Consider the following 17440-nt stretch of genomic DNA (forward strand, 5'->3'; position numbering starts at 1 on the left):
AAAAGTTGCATTCTGAATATTCTCATAGAAGAAATTTCGACTCCAGCTCCTCCCACATTCTCCATCCGCTCGACCAACTTACATTTTACTTAAGGTAGCCCTAGAATCTCGATTTTAATTTTAAATAAATTGCTGGCTTCGATATAACCATTGGATGCATTTCGTACGAATATGAATTTATATAATTGTTTTAAAATCGCCCGCTGTTGTAAGGTGCTATTTTTATTTTGTTTGGTTTGAGAGACAGGATCTGTTCTCAGGGCGGATCTTTACGCCGTCGCCCTTAAGTTGCGGTCGGGGTAACGGGCGAATTGAGCACCCACTTGTACCGGGAGAGTGAGAGGAGCTGAGCCGGGATTCGGGTGGGACTTTAACCCGGACTGGCTCAGCCCCCTAACCCTAGCTTTTCGCCTTGACCCAGTTTTTGTTTTTTCTCCTCTGGTTTCTGAAGTTTTACCAGCTCGGTTGAATTGCGTTAAATTTTTTTAATCTGTGAGATTTTATAATTGGTTTTTTTTTTGGTCTGTGAGATTTTTTGCATCATTTAATTTTTTTAATCCCCTTTTCTCCTCCAGTTCCATGTCACTTATCTGAACTTCAGCCGAGTTTCCCCTTGCAGTTTCCCCCAGGGTGTTTAAACTCTCCCTCCCTTTCCCCATGGCGGAGCTGATCGAGCTGCGGGATCTGAGAGATGGCAAGCGGCCGGAGGTAGCTCTGAGCCCGGGCGGCGGCGGCGGCGGCAGCAGCAGCAGCAGGTCGGTGCACCGCTCCCCGGGCTTGGAGAGGACCAACGCCATGAGGATCAACCCCAGGGCCCGGGGGTCGAGCGGCCAGAGCCGGAGCAAGACTGCCAGGCACGACGGCAAGAACCGCCTGCTGCTGCTACTGGGAGACCAGGACCCGAGACTCACCGAGAGACCGGGGGAAGGACACGACTTCAGCCCCTGCACCCAGACTCAGCCCAGCTGGTGCGACCTGTGCGGGGACTTCATCTGGGGGCTGTACAAGCAGAGTCTGCAATGCGCAAGTAAGTCAGAAAGAAAAAGTACCTCGATATTGCACAAACATGCATTTAAAAGGCTCCAGTCGAAGTAGAGTTAATCTGATTTTTTAAAAAACAGAAAATATTTGAGAATCAGCAGCACCGTTAACACCTGGAGGGGACATGTTAAAGATTTGGGGTGTGACCATCTCACTTCATCGCAACTGGTTAATGGGATCAGCCTGAAATTTATAGAGGGAGAAAAGGCATCAGAAAATATTTTATGTATTATCAAACAAGATGTATGTGCTGTATTATATCTAGCTATTAATATACTATATTATCAAACTGTTCATGTGGTACCTGTATATAATACATTAAGAGTTTGATATAGCATGTAATGTATTATATCAAACTTAATATATATAATGTATAATATGAAACACAATGTACTATTGTATACTGAATATTGTGTTTGATGTAAGACAGTATATGCTAGATTAACATTGTGGCTTTACTCAGTCTATCAAATTTTCAGAATAACAAAAGAGAATCAGATTTGTGAGATCAGGCAGGAAAACAATGTGTTTGAAAAGGTTCTACTCACTCCTTGGTGAACCCTTTCAGGTTAGTCTGCAAAATGCGAGTGGGTGGAAAATGTAGTGAAAACTGATGAAATGTCAATTTTGAAAACACATTAATCCTCATGATTAAGTGCTTTGGAACTTTTTTTAGTTAGGTTGCCAAACTCAATGCGATGCTGCAAAAACACCATAGAAACACTTCATTGCATTGCAAACATCTCATCACGCCACCCGTGCGTGATGCCATTTATAACAGTGACATCTCCTTGCTGCTCTTCCTCCGGGCTATGAAGACAGTCGATTGTTAGAATAAGAATCTGCCCTGGCCCAGCATGCACTGTGTTGTGTATGCAATCAGTTAATTGAACACTGTGCTAGTTCAGCTCCCGCATGGATCAGTTAGTGAAGATGGTGGCACCGATTTTATGAATTGGCTCTACCGTTGGCCAGCCTCGTCTGTTGACCAGCCTCGTCTTGCTCATTGGGAATTTGCGGGCACAAGACGCACGATTCTCCGACCGTTTAAAATTAACGGTTGGAAAATTGTGGGCAAGGCACCCGTGATTCTGCATACGGAGGCTGGCCACTGGGAAGAGCACATTTCAGGAAGAAAGAACTTGCATTTCTATAGCGCCTTTCACAACCTCAGGACGTCCTAAAGCGCTTCACAGCCAGTGAAGTGCTTTTTGAAGTGTAGTCACTGTTGTAACGTTTTCAGCAGAGATTTAGGAGTGTGGCCAGGTCCTTGGCCTGATTTTGAATGTTCCGAGTTGGACTGAGTTCTAAATAATTAAAATATCTTACCATAGCGTCAACGTTCAAAACTTTGTTTAAAAAGATATAATGAGGCTTTGTCTTCCAGTACTTGGTAGTGTGGATCTAGTGCTCGGAATGATTGTCAGTTCCCAACCAGCATCCAGCAGCTGAAAGGGTGCCATGGCTCTTTGAACTTGTGCAGGAAATCACTGACATCAGTGAAGTGGCAATTAGGGTAAATTGGCATTTCTCCCAACAAGTAGGAGACTTCTTGTTCAGGCAGGTAAATGGAGTTGAGGTACAGATCAACCGTGATCTAATTGAATGGCACAGAACAGGTTCAAGGGGCTGAATGGCCTTTTTTTATTTGTTCATGGGCTGTGCGTGTTACTGGCAAGGCCAGCATTTAGGCTAGAGGCGCGGCTAATTCTGGAGCACAAGTCTTCAGCGCTATAGCTGGGATGTGGTCGGGGCCCATAGCCTTTGCTGTATCCAGTGTACTGAACCGTTTCTTGATATTACATAGAGTGAATCGAATTGTTCCTATGTTTAAACAAGTAATGTGTGACTTCACTGGGAAAGCACCTCGCATGGAAAGTATATCCCCAATAGCATTGTCAGTTTCAGTGATGGATTTTATCCAGTTTGTGCCTACTGTTGGGCTGGGTAACTCCTCCCAGCAGCATCCTGTGCCACTGATTGTCAGGCTCAGTACCTTCTCCCTGCATCACTGACCCTGTGTCACTGACTCTATCTCTACTGACGGTAGTTACACAGCCCCTGCATGCTACCAAACTCTTCTATTTCTATGCGGTGCTGCCAAGGGAAGGTCATTCGCCCCATTGTGCCTGTGCCAATGCTAGTTCACCAACTGTAGCTATCTACTCTATTCCCTTGTCTGCAGCCTTTTGTATTCTTCCTTTTCAAATACTCACCTAATCCCTTTTTAAATGATGTTCTAGTCTCTGCCTCAATAGTCACATGTGGCTTTCTGTGTTCTAATAAACCTTCACGTGAGAAAACTACTTCTAACTTCCTCCTTCATCGATTTTAATTGCTCCACCACTGGCGTCCGTGCTTTTAGCTGCCTTGGCCCTAAGCTCTGGAATTCCCTTCCAGATCTCTCCGCCTCTCTACCTCTTTTCTCCTTTTAAGATGCTCCTTAAAACCTACCTCTTTGACCAAACTTTTGGTCACCTGTCCTAATATCTCCTTATGCGGCTCAGTGTCAAATTTTGTTTGATAATGCTCCTGTGAAGCATCTTGGGATGTTTTACTACATTAAAGGCGCTATATAAATTAAAGTTGTTGTTCTAGTGATCATCCTGAGTCTATGCTTAGTTTTGACTCACTTGCTGACCAGTGGAATTAATTTTTTTACTATTTTCATAATTTTAAAAAGCCTGTACTGCTTGGCATCACAGTGCTGACCTCTTACCATTCTTCTATCAGACATCTGATCTAGTGAAAGAAGCCTTGCTTTGTAACTATATCCTTTCATTCCTGGTATTATTTAATTATTTCTTTGGTGCCTGTATGTATAAAACCCAGAATCCCTTTTTAAGGCCTAGTTGGATTCCTACTTTTTAAAGAAAAATGTATTATGAATATTATGAAGCTAGATGACACATGAATGATATGCTGATAGGGTTAGATGATTGAGGGGTGGGGGGAGGCTCGTGTGGCGCATAAACACCGATTTATAGACCAGTTGAGCTGAATGGCCTCTTCCTGTGCTGTGGATTCGAAATGTAATATTTCCACCCACGCTGTTAAGCCCTGATTTTAACTCGGGGTGGGAATCAGGAGTGCTTCTCCTGGCCCACAAGAAACTTACCTGAGCCTCTTGTGGCCAGGATGTTGCCTGCCACCATCTTTCACTGGTGGGTTTGATACCATATGGGCCTTAGTCGGGCACGCAATTAAAATGGCGTGTGCATCCTGATGACACGATCGGGGCGGGACTCCACCATTTAAATTGGGCCCCACACTTCTGAGCATCCACAGCCCTCTGGGGTAGAGAATTTCAAAGATTCACAACCCTCTGAGTGAAGAAATTTTTCTTCATCTCTATCCTAAATGGCTGACCCCTTTTATCTTGAGACTAATACCCCTAGTTCTAGACTCTCTAGCCCGGGGAAACAGCCTCTCGGGGTGGGGGAAATGGGAATGCATCAGGAACGATGTCCCACCATCTTAACTGCCCGCTCATGCTGTTCTCGCCGGTTGGGGAGGTTTAAAATCAGGGTACGGTGTGGGGTACTTCCTATTGTTGTTTCTCCCCAAAATGTATAGGGCTGATTTTCCTCTACCCTGCTCCCAAATTATGGCTGCCAACTCTGATTGGACATATTCCTGGAGGTTTAATAACATGACCTCTTGCCTCCAACCGCCCCGCCCCCACGCTGCAGCCATTGGTCATCCGACATGTCCATCCTTGCAGTGCTCTGCTTTCCCATGGCAATTGGAAAGAAAACAGGCTCTTAATTGCCCAACTGGATGATTCTTGACTGTCAGTGAAACAGTCTTTTTATCCCGTCTCCAATATTTTTATAATTAATTAATGAAAGTGTTCAAAGAAAATGAGGGGGGAAAAAAAACCACTTTTTTTAATGTCCCTATGATTTTTCTCCTGGGTTTGCTCACAGCAGTGTCCTGGAGATTAATCTTTAATTCCTGGAGACTCCAGGACAGTCCTGGAGGGTTGGCAACCCTATCCCAAATAGTGACCAAAAAACAGAAACAGTGAAGAGGAAAAATAAGCGCTATTTCTTTGCTCCCATTTTGCTCCTGGACAGCATTGCACATAAACTTCCTCTCTGGGCTTTCTGGTGTCTACGCCTGAAGAGAGTGCAGCAATGTAAATTTCATGTGACTGGACGTCAGAGGTCTCTGCACTCAAACTTCCTCTAACAGCAAACAGGGCAAACTGTTCTTAGAAAAACCTCATGCTTTTGACTTCAGAGCTGCTATTTGTGTCTTGTGGGACCGGCTGGTATTGACAAAGGTGTTCATTTTTGACTCAATGGATAAAAATGGCTTTGCTGTTTGACTTGTTGCAGATTGCTATTAATATTTTATAGTTAGTGAAGGAGGCCACATTCAGTACTGAGTCAGCTCCCATCCCCCTTTGCAGTATGGCTTATTTGGAGGCAAGCCAGGGGCGGCATCAACCTTTTAAAAATTATTCGTTCATGGGATGTGGGCGTCGCTGGCAAGGTCAGCATTTATTGCCCATGCCCAATTGCCCTTGAGAAGGTGGTGGTGAGCCGCCTTCTTGAAACGCTGCAGTCCGTGTGGTGAAGGTTCTCCCACAATGCTGTTAGGTAGGGAGTTCCAGGATTTTGACCCAGCGACGATGAAGGAATGGTGATATATTTCCAAATCGGGATGATGTGTGACTTGGAGGGGAACGTGCAGGTGGTGTTGTTCCCTTGTGCCTGCTGCCCTTGTCCTTCTAGGTAGTAAAGGTTGCGGGTTTGGGAGGTGCTGTCGAAGAAGCCTTGGCAAGTTGCTGCATTGCATCCTGTTGATGGTACACACTGCAGCCACGGTGCGCCGGTGGTGAAGGGAGTGAATGTTTAGGGTGGTGGATGGGGTGTCAGTCAAGCGTGCTGCTTTGTCCTGGAAGGTGTCGAGCTTCTTGAGTGTTATTGGAGTTGCACTCATCCAGGCAAGTGGAGAGTATTCCATCACACTCCTGACTTGTGCCTTGTAGATGGTGGAAAGGCTTCGGGGAGTCAGGAGGTGAGTCACTCGCTGCAGAATACTCAACCTCTGACCTGCTCTTGTAGCCACAGCATTTATGTGGCTGGTCCAGTTAAGTTTCTGGTCAATGGTGACCCCCAGGATGTTGATGGTGGAGGATTCGGTGATGGTAATGCTGTTGAATGTCAAGGGGAGGTGGTTAGACTCTTTCTTGTTGGAAATGGTCATTGTCTGGCTCTTAAGTGGCAAGTAACATTCGCGCCAGACATCAGCCCTAGCCTGGATGTTATCCAGGTCTTGCTGCATGCGGGTACGGACTACTTCGTTATCTGAGAGGTTGCGAATGGAACTGAACACTATGCAATCATCAGCAAACATCCCTATTTCTGACCTTATGATGGAGGGAAGGTCATTGATGAAGCAGCTGAAGGTGGTGGGGCCTAGGACACTGCTCTGAGGAACTCCTGCAGCAATGTCCTGGGGCTGAGATGATTGGCCTCCAACAACCACTACCATCTTCCTTTGTGCTAGGTATGACTGCAGCCACTGGAGAGTTTTCCCCCTGATTCCCATTGGCTTCAATTTTACTCGGGCTCCTTGGTGCCACACTCAGTCAAATGCTGCCTTGATGTCAAGGGCAGTTACCGTCACCTCTGGAATTCAGCTCTTTTGTCCATGTTTGGACCCAGGCTGTAATGAGGTCTGGAGCCCAGTGGTCCTGGTGGAACCCAAACTGAGCATCGGTGAGCAGGTTATTGGTGAGTAAGTGCCTCCTGATAGCACTGCCGACGACACCTTCCATCACTTTGCTGATGATTTGCCTCCGCCTCTTCTGAGTCATTAATTCCCTACCATAGAGTAGTAATGACCCTTTCCCCCCCCACCCCCGCAACCTTACACCTGCTCTATGCCAACTGAACTAAAGCAAGGAACCTCTCATTTAAACCAGCACCCTCTTCTATTCCTGTACTATAATTATTCCTACTCATACTTGTCTTCCCTGTTCCTCCATCGTCTGCTTGGCACCATGGTGCTGCCATCAAGTAGACTGCAGGGGTGCCCAGACTGCTGCTTGGGATGCTGTTGCCATCCCAACAAGTGAAGCGTAAATCCACAGAGGTTATTGTGAGGCTTTGTAATGCAGATCTTGGTCATCGCACTTCGGAGGGGACACGGGCGGATTGTAGGAGGCGCAAGGAGCAACAAGAACAAGCCTGGCACCAAGTGTAAAGGTGACAAGCTGTGAGGAAAAGTTACGGAAGTTTAAGCGATGCAGAATATCACTTCAAAGTAAGTGAGGACAGTAGGACCAGAGGATATAAATTGGTGAGAAATACATTTTAAAGCAGATATCAGAAATAATTTCTTTACTCAAAAGGGTGGGAATCTACCAGATAAGGTAGTGATGTCAAAGATCTTGATGGACACCTAAAATGTGGTCAGTCTGGACTGGGTGAGTTGGAGTACTAGAGAGACAAGCTTCAATGGGGCTGAGCTTTCCTAGGTTCACTGTTTCAATAACACATCCTAAAAAGCAGTGTAGCTGCACCGATGTGACGTTCCCACACCAGCCATCCCATGAGATTGCCACACTGGGGTACATTTAGTGCTGTGTGCCCATGCCCACTAGATCCTGGATTGGCAATGTTCAAACTCATTGCACAGAGGCCGCATATAACTAGCTAAGACTTTCAAACTGTACATCTGGACTATATTTGAACCCAGCTCACTGAAGTGAAATGTCAGTGTCCACCCTGCTATCTAATGCCATCCCGTCCCCATGGTTTGCATTATTATGAGAAGTTGTAAAAACCGACCCGGTAAGCTCCTTAGGGCTGCACCTATTGTACAGTGATCATGAACGATTGTGGAATATTGGCCTAGTGACCAGCTGTACTCGATGTATTTATGAAAAACCCAGCCAGTCCCATCACAGAGGCACACTGTACTCGGCTGTGAACAAATGAAATTATTTTTTCTGGTTTAAGTGCTATCTGCCAGTCTGTTAATTGTTCCATTGACTTGGCAAAGAATTGCCCTTAAGAAGTAACAGCTGTTTGAATGAGAAATTTTCCCTCTAGAATGTGTTCATTGTGGAGAAGGAACCAGTGCCTTTCAAAATGTGTGTTTCCATTAAGAGGGGATCCTTTTTAAAAACATTTCACCTTCCTCCTTTTTTTCAATTGAGCCTCTAAAATGTCACTGTTAGTGATTTTTCTACCTTGTGTCTACCACTGTCATCAATGCTAAAACAGCCAAGGTTTCGAAAGGTAAAACTCCCTTTTCTCCTCTCCCCTTTTCCAATTTTCTCCCTATCCCTCTCCTGAAGGTAGTGACTCTATCACAGGGATATAGTCATACAGGCCAGTCCCTGGGCTGAGTGACTGCTATTGACGTGTGAATATTGGGAGACCATTCAACTGTAGTCCAAGCCCAATTCTGAAATCCGCCCACATACACACTTCACACAGTAGGTTCGTAGATTGAGATTACCTTGCCACAAAAACAAGACCGCCTGAAAATAAGACGAGTACTTCCAGATCCACTGTGTGAATGCAGGCCACTGGGCAGTTCTCTTTTTGCAGAGACTCTAAAGGCAAGCTGTACGTTTAAAACTACTGAGCTCTCCAGACGTCCTGCGAGATACAATGTCAGTTTGTGGCTATATGTTTTGCCTCATGGTTGGCAAGGGAATGTAGCTGCATTGCAGATCCGGTTCTGTTACAGCTGTGGTCGTTTTTTTTTTATATAGCCCCCATCACCGACATGACTTGATCTGAGGTTGGCTGGACTTCCCCTAGACACCTTTTCTCTATAGTGACATGCAGGAAGGCAATAAGCAGACACAAGAAATGGCTGATATTTTGGTACCTGTGAGTAATCTCGCATTCAGGCCACTGCTCATCATCATCTTAATAAGAGCCAGTTGTTCAACGAAGAGGATTTACATCTGTTGCTGAAGTTAAAAACCCCTCAATGCTGAGGCTCAAGTGTAAGGTTGTGATATTTCAAAAGGGCTGGCTTTATATTTGTGGCAGTTCTTCACAGTAAAGTTGGATGTTTTTTTCCTCCAAAGAGGTAACTTGACTCTCAAAGTGCAATTGTATTGTCCCTCACACACACATTGAGGAAAGTAGCAGTAATTTTTTAAAAATATCTTTACCAGATTCAACTGTCTGAAATAGTAGATTTTTCCTGTAATATGCTGTGCAAAACTCAGTTGGTAGCTCTTTCGCCTCTGAGTCAGAAGGTCGTGGGTTCAAGTCCCACTCCAGAGACTCGAGCACAAAATCTATGCTGATACTTCAGTGCTGCACTGTTGGATGAAATGTTAAACCAAGGCCTCATCTGCCCTCTCAGGTGGACGTAAAAGATCCCATGGCGCTATTTCGAAGAAGAGCAGGGGAGTTCTCTCGGTGCCCTGGCCCATATTTATCCCTCAACCAACGTCACTTTTTTTTTAAAAAACAGATTATCTTGTCATTATCACGTTGCTGTTTGTGGGAGCTTGCTGTGCGCAAATTGGTATTGCGTTTCCAGACATTACAGCAGTGACTACACTTCAAAAATACTTCATCGGCTGTAAAGCACTTTGGGTCATCCTGAGGTTGTGTTTCTGCCTGACAACTCCTCCTCCCCAATGAAAGGGAACCCAGCAAAACTCCAGAATACCCACATGTACTAACATTCCTATTATTCAACCCTGGGGGGACGGATAGGGTGGATAGAGAGAAACTATTTCCGCCGGTTGGGGATTCTAGGAGTAGGGGGCACAGTCTAAAAATTAGAGCCAGACCTTTCAGGAGCGAGATTAGAAAACATTTCTACACACAAAGGGTGGTAGAAGTTTGGAACTCTCTTCCGTAAACGGCAATTGATACTAGCTCAATTGCTAAATTTAAATTTGGGAGAGATAGCTTTTTGGTAATCAAAGGTATTAAGGGATATGTGCCAAAGGCGGGTATATGGAGTTAGATCACAGATCAGCCATGATCTTATCAAACGGTGGAGCAGGCACGAGGGGCTGAATGGCCTACTCCTGTTCCTATGGTCAGTCGCTGTCCAGAGTGAAATTTTAACCACTTTCACAAGGAAGTCCGTTCCACAATTCCACCTCTTTGGAGCAGTGGGCAACATTCTTTCCAATCTCCTGTTTTGCTTGAGGTTTGTTAATTTTGTACTTCGATGTTCTAGTTCTGGGCTTGCAATCTACTCTAAGTAACTGGTCCCATCTGGTCCTGGTGTTTATTTACTGTTCCACTAAAAAAAATCTACATTTTTTTTTAAAAAACTTTGTTTCACCCTCTCTTTGCCTGAGTGTTTTACTATCACAACTGTAACTTACAGATAGAAATCTCATGGTTTCTGGGGAGGGTTTGGTTTCCTCTATTCTCCGATCCTCTCCTGTTTGTGCTGAAGTGGTTTTGTTCCAAGTTGTGACCAGAGAATAGTTTAAAGACAGTGGAAATTTTGCTCCTCTGTCAGTGAGCCCTTGTCACATCCAGATCCTTGTTGGCACCCATTTGAACTGTGAGCACGTGCCTGGTCTGCCAGTCAGTCCAGGCCAGTATGGGCTTTGACCACACCGTGGCAGAAGGAGTCCGTATCTGAGCTTTTTACAACAGGAACTCGAGCAGCGCACAGGTGGAAAACCCCTGCCAGGGGGGCCTGTCCCTTATTCTGGTTTTCCCTGAAGCTCGTTTGTCCCTTTTTTGTGAATAGGAAGGGTCCAGATCGGGTTTCGTTATTCTAGGGACAAGAGTAGGCCATTCAGTCCCTCGAGCCTGTTCCGCCATCATGGATGATCTGCACCTCAACTCCATTTACCCGCCTTTGATTATGATCCATGTCCCTTGATACCCTCACCCAACAAAAATCTATCTTTTGGGGGAGAGAGTTACAGATTTCTACTAAGTGCTGAGGAAGTGCTTCCTGATTAAACTCCTGAATGGCCTGACTCTAATTTTATTATGGCCCAATTTTAAGATTGGCGTTATGTAGGAAAATATGGAAGCCAATGTGGGGGACGGTGTTGTGTGCATGTCAGCATCCTCAACAATAACAAAAACCCTCAACTAAAATGATAAGGTGACAGTGAGAGGACTTTCACTGTGTTGGTGAATCTGTGGAGGTGCACCTGGTGGCACTGTGGGATACTGCACACTCTGGGGCTCCCATTGCCCACTGGAGCTCTGTCATCTTGGAGTGGTGAGGGAGACAGTGTTGAATATGCAAAGAATTGGACTGACACCAGCTACAGTTAGGTTCCACAGGGAGGCTGCATGGAGCTGTGAACAGTTGCAAGCCTGAGAGGAGCACCCCAAACAGAGAGGGGGACAGTGAGTCAGTGTGACATTACCCTCTCCTCCATGATTGGGGTACATCTTGACTTTGTGTGATAGTGTAAGGAGTGATGGCAAATCGACAGCCTGATTTACATCTCTCACGTTGACGTCAATGGAAATAAAAATGGGACGAGATGTAAAACGGCCTCCCAATGTGCTATGCACAAAGCCAAAATCTACCCCTATTTAGTTAAACAACTGAGCAAAGCAGATTGGTAAGGTGCTGTATTTGATTCCTGGTCTGTGTTGAAGTAGCCAGTCTCACCTGGGGCAATATTAGGGCTGCTCACATTGGCATCAGCCTAATCCTAACCCTAACCCTGCTGGAAGAAGTATGCTCGCGTAGTGAGGGCTGGAGCTCGATCAACCTCTGCTCTGGTGCTCCTGACTCACTCAAATAACCTACTGACATTCATGGTCCAAACTCCCGCTTGGAGAGTGTCTGACTGTGAGGAACTGGAGGGAACAGTACCCCAGTGAGCAGAGGCCAGAAGATAAAATGCAAGAAACCAACCAGCCTCTTTATTATTGCCCTTCTGTATAAAGAATGGTGGGATATTGGGAATTTGATTCTCTTTTCAAACACAGTTGAAATTTAGATCAGATTTAATGTATAAATATCTACAGCCCCACGAACCTATTTTGGGATTGCTGGTCTATAGGTATCCTATTTGACCCTGACCCCATGTCCTCTCCATCAAGACTGCCTCATCCCATCCATGCTTTTGTAACCTCATAGACTTGGCTATTCCAATGCTACCTGGCCGGCCTCCCATCTTCCACCCGACATAAACTCGAGCTCATCCAAAACTCTGCTGCCCGTAGCCTAACTCTCCCAAGTCCTGTTCACCTTTCACCCTTGAACTCGCTGACCTATGTTGGCTCCTGGTCCGGCAACGGCTCAATTATAAAATTCTCATCCTTAAGTTTAAATTCCTCCATGGCTTCGCCCCTCCCTATCTCTGTAATCTGCTCCAGCCCTACAGCCCTCCGGGATCTCTGCGTTCCTCCAACTCTGGCCTCTTGTGCATCCCCGATTTCCATCGTCCCACCATTGGCAGCCATGCCTTTAGTTGCCTAGGCCCTAAGCTCTGGAATTCCCTCCCTAAACCTCTGCACCTCTCTACCCCGCCCGTCTCCTTTAAGACCCTCCTTTAAAACCTATCCCTTAGACCACCTGTCCTACTATCTCTTTATGTGGCTCGGTGTCAATTTTTGTTTGAAGCGCCGTGGGACATTTTACTACGTTAAAGGTGCTATATAAATGCAAGTTGTTGTTCCTCCAGACACGTTAAGAACTTGCAGGTGATGTATCTGTAGTAGCCACGCGTGTTTTCTGCAACGTGCAGAGCTGACCCTGTGGTCCCTGGCTTTGCTCTGCGCTGAACAGCGCTGTGCTCGACCACGCGAGAGCTTAACGCACCCGTAAGTCCCTATCGTTAACTTTGCTCTCAGTGATGAGCAGAAAATTCACACACAAACACATCAAAACGTCAGGTCCTTTGTGGCTGCTCTTGTTTTTTTTATGAATGACTTCAGGAGATACGAAGATGTCACCACTACTCGCTGGCTCTAAAGTAAAAGAAAGAAAGAAGTTAGATTTCTGCAGCACCTTTCACGACCTCAGGGAGTCCCAAAGTGCTTCACAGCTAGTGAAGTACTTTTGAAGTGCAGTCACTGTTGTAAATGTAGGAAACGCGGCAGCCAATTTGTGCACAGGAAGGTCCCACAAACAGTAATGTGATAATGACCAGATAATCTGTTTTAGTGCTGGTGGTTGAGGGATAAATATTAGCCAGGACACCAGGAAAATCTCCCCTGCTCCTCTTCTAATAGTGCCATGGGATCTTTTATGTCTATCTGAGAGGGCAAATGGGGCCTCAGTTTAATGTCTCATTTGAAAGGCAAAACCTCTGACGGTGCAGCACTCCCTCAGTACTGCACTGGAGCGTCAGCCTGGATTTTGTGCTCAAGTCTCTGGAGTGGAACTTGAACCCACAACCTTCTGACTCGGAGGCGAGAGAGCTACCCACTGAGCCACGGCTGACAGGCTGTCAGGCTCTAATCTGCTCTGCAGCACTTCCTGTGACTGGGCCAGCAGCTCAGGCTGACCAAAGCCAAACTCTGTGGTCCAGATAATAGTTGCTATGCCGCCCACCCTATCTCCTGTGCCTCTCCTCTCTGAGGTCAAGCAGCTCCCACGTTGAAAGTCAGAGATATGGCCCCGGTCCAGTTTGAAGCGGAACAGTCAGAGTCTCGAGATACAGGCTCCTCGCTCAAAATATTTCCATTATTCTTCCAATCTTGAGCTTTTTGAACTCTGGAGCCGACCCTGAGGTTTCCTCTTCCTGATACTCCGATCTGGCATCCTTCAACGATAACAGTTGTTGTGAGAGTGCACGTTCAAACTCTGTGGCCCAGATAATAGTTGCTGTGCTGCCCACCCGATCTCCTGTGGCTCTCCTGTGTGAAGTCAAGCAGATCCCACATTGAAAGTCAGAGATATGGCCCTGGTCCAGTGTGAAGCGGAACAGTCAGAGTCGCTGTGCGAGAATGGACGTTCACGGGGAGTCGCTGTGCATAGAGTCTACTGCACGGAAACAAGCCTACGCCGGCGTTTATGCTCCACGTGAACCACCTCCCACCCTACTTCATCTAACCCTATCACCATATCCTTCTATTTCTTTCTCCTTCATGTGTTTATCTAGCTTCCCCTTAAAGGTATCTATGAAATTTGCCTCAACTACTGCTTGTAGTAGCGAGTTCCACATTCGTACCACTCTTTGGGTAAAGAAGTTTCTCCTGAATTCCCTATTGGATCTTATATTTATGACCTCTAGCTTTGGACTCCCCCACAAGTGGAAACATTTTCTCTACGTCAACCCTATCAAACCCTTCCATTATCTTAAGGACCTCTATCAGTTCACTCTCCGCCTTCCCCTTTCTAGAGAAAAGAGCCCCAGCCTGTTTAATCTTTCCTGATAAGCATATTCTGTCAGTTCTGGTATCATCCTTGTGAATCTTTTATGAACCTGCTCCAGTGCTTCTATATCCTTTTTATAAGGTGGGGACCAGAACTGTTCACAATACTCCAAGTGTGGTCTAACCAAGGTTCTATACAAGTTTAACATTTCTTCTCTACTTTTCAATTCTGCCCCTCAAGAAATGAACCCCAGTGCTTGGTTCACCTTTTTTTATGGCCTTATTAACCTCTGTCGTTACTTTTAATGATTTGTGTCTGTTCACCCCAAGTTCCCTTTGTTCCTCTACCCCATTTAGACTCTTATCATCCAAGCAATATGTGACCTCCTTATTCTTCCTACCAAAATGCACCACCTCACACTTATCTATATTGAAATTCATTTGCCAATTACATGCTCATTCTGCAAGTTTATTAATGTCTTCTTGCATTTTGACGCATTCTTTGTATTAACTACACCCCCTAATTTCTTGCCATCCGCAAATTTTGAAATCGTACTTCCGATCGTTAATGTAAATTGTGAACAACAGTGGACCTCTGGAAATAGCAGGGGACTCACCTGCATGGAGCTTCCTTGGTGATTGGGGATCTTGTTGGACCAATTGTATTAAAACTGAGCCACACTGGCTTAGGGGAGCAATCTCCGTGGAGCGGAGGAGCTTTGGAATCCTGCTGATCTCTAACCGCAAGAACGGTCAATGGACGCTGTGTCCAAAATACTGACTGGCTGCGGAGAATGTGGACGGTTGATGTGAATAGTAATGTCGATGTAAGGTTATTTAACTTGGACCGTCCGCATTGAACTAGAGCGCACGGATATAAAGTGAACAGGCCTCAAGCGAGATTACAAGAGTCTATTCCCTCGGAATTGTGGATGTCTGTGCCGACGTAACAGTACTGAACTTCAGAGTAATTCATCGTATGTGAAACACTTTTGAGTCGTTTGAGAGATGCGGTATGACCTTAAGGAGGGGATGATAAAAGGGAATACGAAAAGGTTAGGATAAAGTTTTTTTTTAAAAAAAGAAACAATTAGGAAGGCAAAAAGAAACTACAAAATTAAATTATCAAGGAATACAAAAAAATATAAATAACAAAAGAAAAATCAGAATAGGGATCGGGCCAATAAGGGATACACAAGATAAACTCACAGGTAATGACAGTGAAATGGCAGAAATATTAAATAATTACTTTGCCTCAGTATTTACCAGGGAGACTAACGATAACAACAAGGTGGGTATGATATTAGACTAAGAGATTGAAAAAGATATTTAAGATGGAAAGGGAGGAGATAATTGATAAACTAATCAAACTTAGAGAGGATAAAACCCCTGGTCCAGATGGATTGCATCAGTGAATATTAAAAGAAGTTCGGTGTATATATTCACTAGAAAAGGGAATAGTGCCAGAGGATTGGCGGACAGCTAATGTGATTCCTATATTTTAAAAAGAGAGAGAGAACCAGTCCCGGGAACTATAAACCAATTAGCTTAACGTCGGTGGTAGGAAAGATAATGGAATCCTTACTCAAAGATGTAATAGAAAAACATCTAGAAACCAAAAATATAATAACGAATAGTCAATACGGATTTCAAAAGGGAAGGTCGTGCTTGAACAACCTTGTTGAATTCTTTGAAGAAGTAACAGAAAGAGTAGACATGGGTAATGCAGTAGATATGATATATTTGTATTTTCGAAAGGCCTTCGATAAGGTACTGCATAATAGGTTAGTGACTGAGGTCAGAGCATGTGGAGTCAAGGGACAAGTAGCAGAATGGTTCCAAAACAGAGTGTAGGGGTTAAAGGTAGTTACTCAGATTGGCAAAAGGGAGGAAGTGGTGTTCCACAAGGATCGGAGTTGGGACCACTGTTGTTCACCATTCACGTGGCCGATTTTGACTCTGGACTCGAAGTACAATTTCAAAATTTGCAGACTACACCAAGTTGGGGGGGGTATAGTTAATACTGAGGAGGTCTGAGACAAAATACAGGAAGACATCAATAAACTTGCAGAACGGACGTGTAATTAGCAAATGAATTTCAATATAGATAAATGTGAGGTGGTACATTTTGCTAGGAAGAATAAGGAGGCCACATATTCCTTGATAAATAAGAGTCTAAATGGGGTAGAGGAGCAGAGGGATCTGGGGGTACAGATACACAAATCAATAAAAGTAGCGACGCAGGTTAATAAGACCATAAAAAAGCAAGCAAAGCACTGGACCAGGCTCCCTTCAAAAATAATGTAGAATGAGTCAATTAACCTGTTTGGGGGTTGGAGGTTTAGACTGGGATACTGACACAATTTCAAATGTTATCGCCAGGTAAATCAGCCGCTCGTTTTACACCTCGCCTGATTTTTTTTTTTTCTTTCCTTACCCGGTTTTTGCTTGGCAATAGAAGTTTAAAATCCCGCCCCCCCCACCAACCCTTGGTTCCTGTGCTGCTGGGACCCATGGAGGGTGTAACGGTTGCCTGGAGATGGATGGATAAGAACATGAGAAATAGGAGCAGGAGTAGGCCATGTGGCCCCTCGAGGCTGCTTCGCCATTCAATAAGATCATGGCTGATCTTCGACCTCAACTCCTTTCCTGCCCGATCCCAATATCCTTTGATTCCCCTAGAGTCCAAAAATCTATCTACTTCAGCTTGACTATACGCAATGACTGAGCATCCACAGCCCTCTGGTAGAGAATTCCAAAGATTCACAACCCTCTGAGTGAAGAAATTCCTCTTCATCTCTGTCCTAAATGGCCGACCCCTTATCCTGTGACTATGCCCCCCCCTTCTTCTAGACTCTCCAGCCAGGGGAAACAACCTCTCAGCATGTACCCTGTCAAACCCCCTCAGAATCTTACATGTTTCAATGAGATCACCTCTCATTCTTCTAAACTCCACAGAGTATAGGCCCATTCTACTCAAGCTCTCCTTATAGGACAACCCTCTCATTCCAGAAATCAATCTAGTGAACCTTCGTTGCATTGCCTCTAAGGTAAGTATATCCTTCCTTTAAATAAAGAGACCAAAACTGTATGCAGTACTCCAGCTGAGATCTCGCCAAAGCCCTGTACAATTGTAGTAAGTC

The 17440-nt window shown here is 45.1% G+C and overlaps 1 protein-coding gene across 3 annotated transcripts in view; it reads left to right on the forward strand.

Moving 5' to 3' along the window:
• The first annotated feature begins 309 nt into the window (after positions 1 to 309).
• LOC137334287 (ras association domain-containing protein 1-like) overlaps positions 310 to 17440 on the forward strand; it is an 80307-nt gene continuing 63176 nt past the window's right edge. For 2 of the 3 annotated variants that reach the window (XM_067998955.1, XM_067998957.1), the window contains exon 1: positions 310 to 1027. In XM_067998955.1, coding sequence (XP_067855056.1) covers positions 658 to 1027 — 370 coding nt within the window. In that variant the 5' untranslated portion in view covers positions 310 to 657. The remainder of the gene's footprint in view (positions 1028 to 17440) is intronic. The other variant, XM_067998956.1, reaches the window with a different exon arrangement.

The sequence above is a fragment of the Heptranchias perlo genome, chromosome 17 (genome assembly GCF_035084215.1).
Source record: "Heptranchias perlo isolate sHepPer1 chromosome 17, sHepPer1.hap1, whole genome shotgun sequence".
Lineage (NCBI taxonomy): Eukaryota > Metazoa > Chordata > Chondrichthyes > Hexanchiformes > Hexanchidae > Heptranchias > Heptranchias perlo.